The 1364-nt window shown below is 48.1% G+C and overlaps 1 protein-coding gene across 1 annotated transcript; it reads right to left on the bottom strand.

Moving 5' to 3' along the window:
- Positions 1-71: 71 nt before the first annotated feature.
- On the bottom strand, positions 72-1306 carry BT62DRAFT_1008489 (uncharacterized protein; the record flags this gene model as incomplete). The annotated part of the gene is made up of 3 exons (XM_043177445.1): positions 72-839; positions 889-1087; positions 1139-1306. Coding segments are annotated over 3 exons (1135 nt in total), but the record flags the coding sequence as incomplete, so codon positions are not given.
- Positions 1307-1364: the final 58 nt, after the last annotated feature.

Genomic DNA, 1364 nt, shown 5'->3' with positions numbered 1-1364 from the left:
TGTCCTTGACATTCCTCTTGTTCCTCTTCTCTGCGATGACTCTGGAATTCCTGACTGAGTATTCAAATTACCTGTTGGTGCAGTTGAAATGGACTTCTTCCTGCCAGGCAATGGGGTTGGTGTCGATGGAGATGAGGGGGCATTGGAAGACAGAGGAGTTAGATCATCGAAGTCAAGGAGATCGTCGAGAGGTTGTGAAGCACCACCGCTAGCAGTGCCCCCATAGCTTTCTATCTCGTCATTGCTAATTGGTTCATTAGCATCTGGTGTCGAGATAATATCGCTGGAGGGGGCAGTGATGGCAGTCATTCCACGCCCTGGTGGTGGTATAACTGCAGGGGTGGAGAAAGGGATGACAGGATGAGGAAGAGGGGATGATGGAGTGGAGGGGGCCGAGGGCTGAGATTCACATTGAGCAGGTTGTGCATTACCCTCCTCGATGGGATTCTGTGGTGCGCTCGGTGCTGGCTTTGTGATAGGCTTGGGCTTGGGCTTGGGCTTGGGCTTTGACTGGGTATTCGATGGTCCAGCCTTCGACGGTCCAGCCTCATCTATGGATCCTCTCTGCATCGTCATCTGTACCTTGGTAGCAGGAGCTCCCTCCCTGTTTCCATCCTCTGGCACCTTCTTTGGCACTTTACGACGATGGCGGGATTCATTGATGACATCTACTTCCTTTGTTTTCGCCGTTTTCTTGCTATTTGTCTTGTGTTTTTTTGCAGGAGGCTGTTCAACGGCACTTTCCTGGGTGCTCTCGTCATCATCGTTATCGCTTTCTCCATCAGCTGCAGCAGGAGCATCTGCTGGTACATCACAATTGTACAGCAGCCGGAATGCCTCTGCAAAAATATGAATAACCATCATTATCCGAAAGCAAAAGGAACTTACTCCTGTTTCGACGGACATTAAAATCAGGCTTCTTGAAGAAATGCTGAAGCTGCTGGGCTTTTGAACCAGAGTGTTGAGCCATCAAGACGTCAATAGTGTCTGTCGCGATAAGGCGAAAGATGTAAACGGTTTCCTTTTGCCCATGACAATGGGCACGACCGATCATCTGTTCTTCTTGAATGGCAGTCCAACCAATATCCTGTGGGATCTCAGTCAGTGAATGTCAACTAGCAATGATACTGAAACTTACAAAGAGGATGATGACAGAAGCTCTCATCAGGTTAAGCCCAGAGCTACCTACCTGGCTGAGGAGAAGCACACGAACATCTGAATCGGGATGAAGGAATTTCTCAACCACCTGTTGACATGCCATGAGCCTCATGGAGCCATTCAGCGACAAGATTTTAATGCCATTCATAATGAAGGCCTAAACAAAATGAGTATGCAAAGAATAAGAAATATTCAAATTACATACC

Source organism: Guyanagaster necrorhizus (genome assembly GCF_019112545.1).
Source record: "Guyanagaster necrorhizus MCA 3950 unplaced genomic scaffold BT62scaffold_20, whole genome shotgun sequence".
Classification (NCBI taxonomy): Eukaryota; Fungi; Basidiomycota; class Agaricomycetes; order Agaricales; family Physalacriaceae; genus Guyanagaster; species Guyanagaster necrorhizus.
Note: the sequence above shows the minus strand (reverse complement) of the source record. Positions and strands in the feature narration are given on the sequence as shown.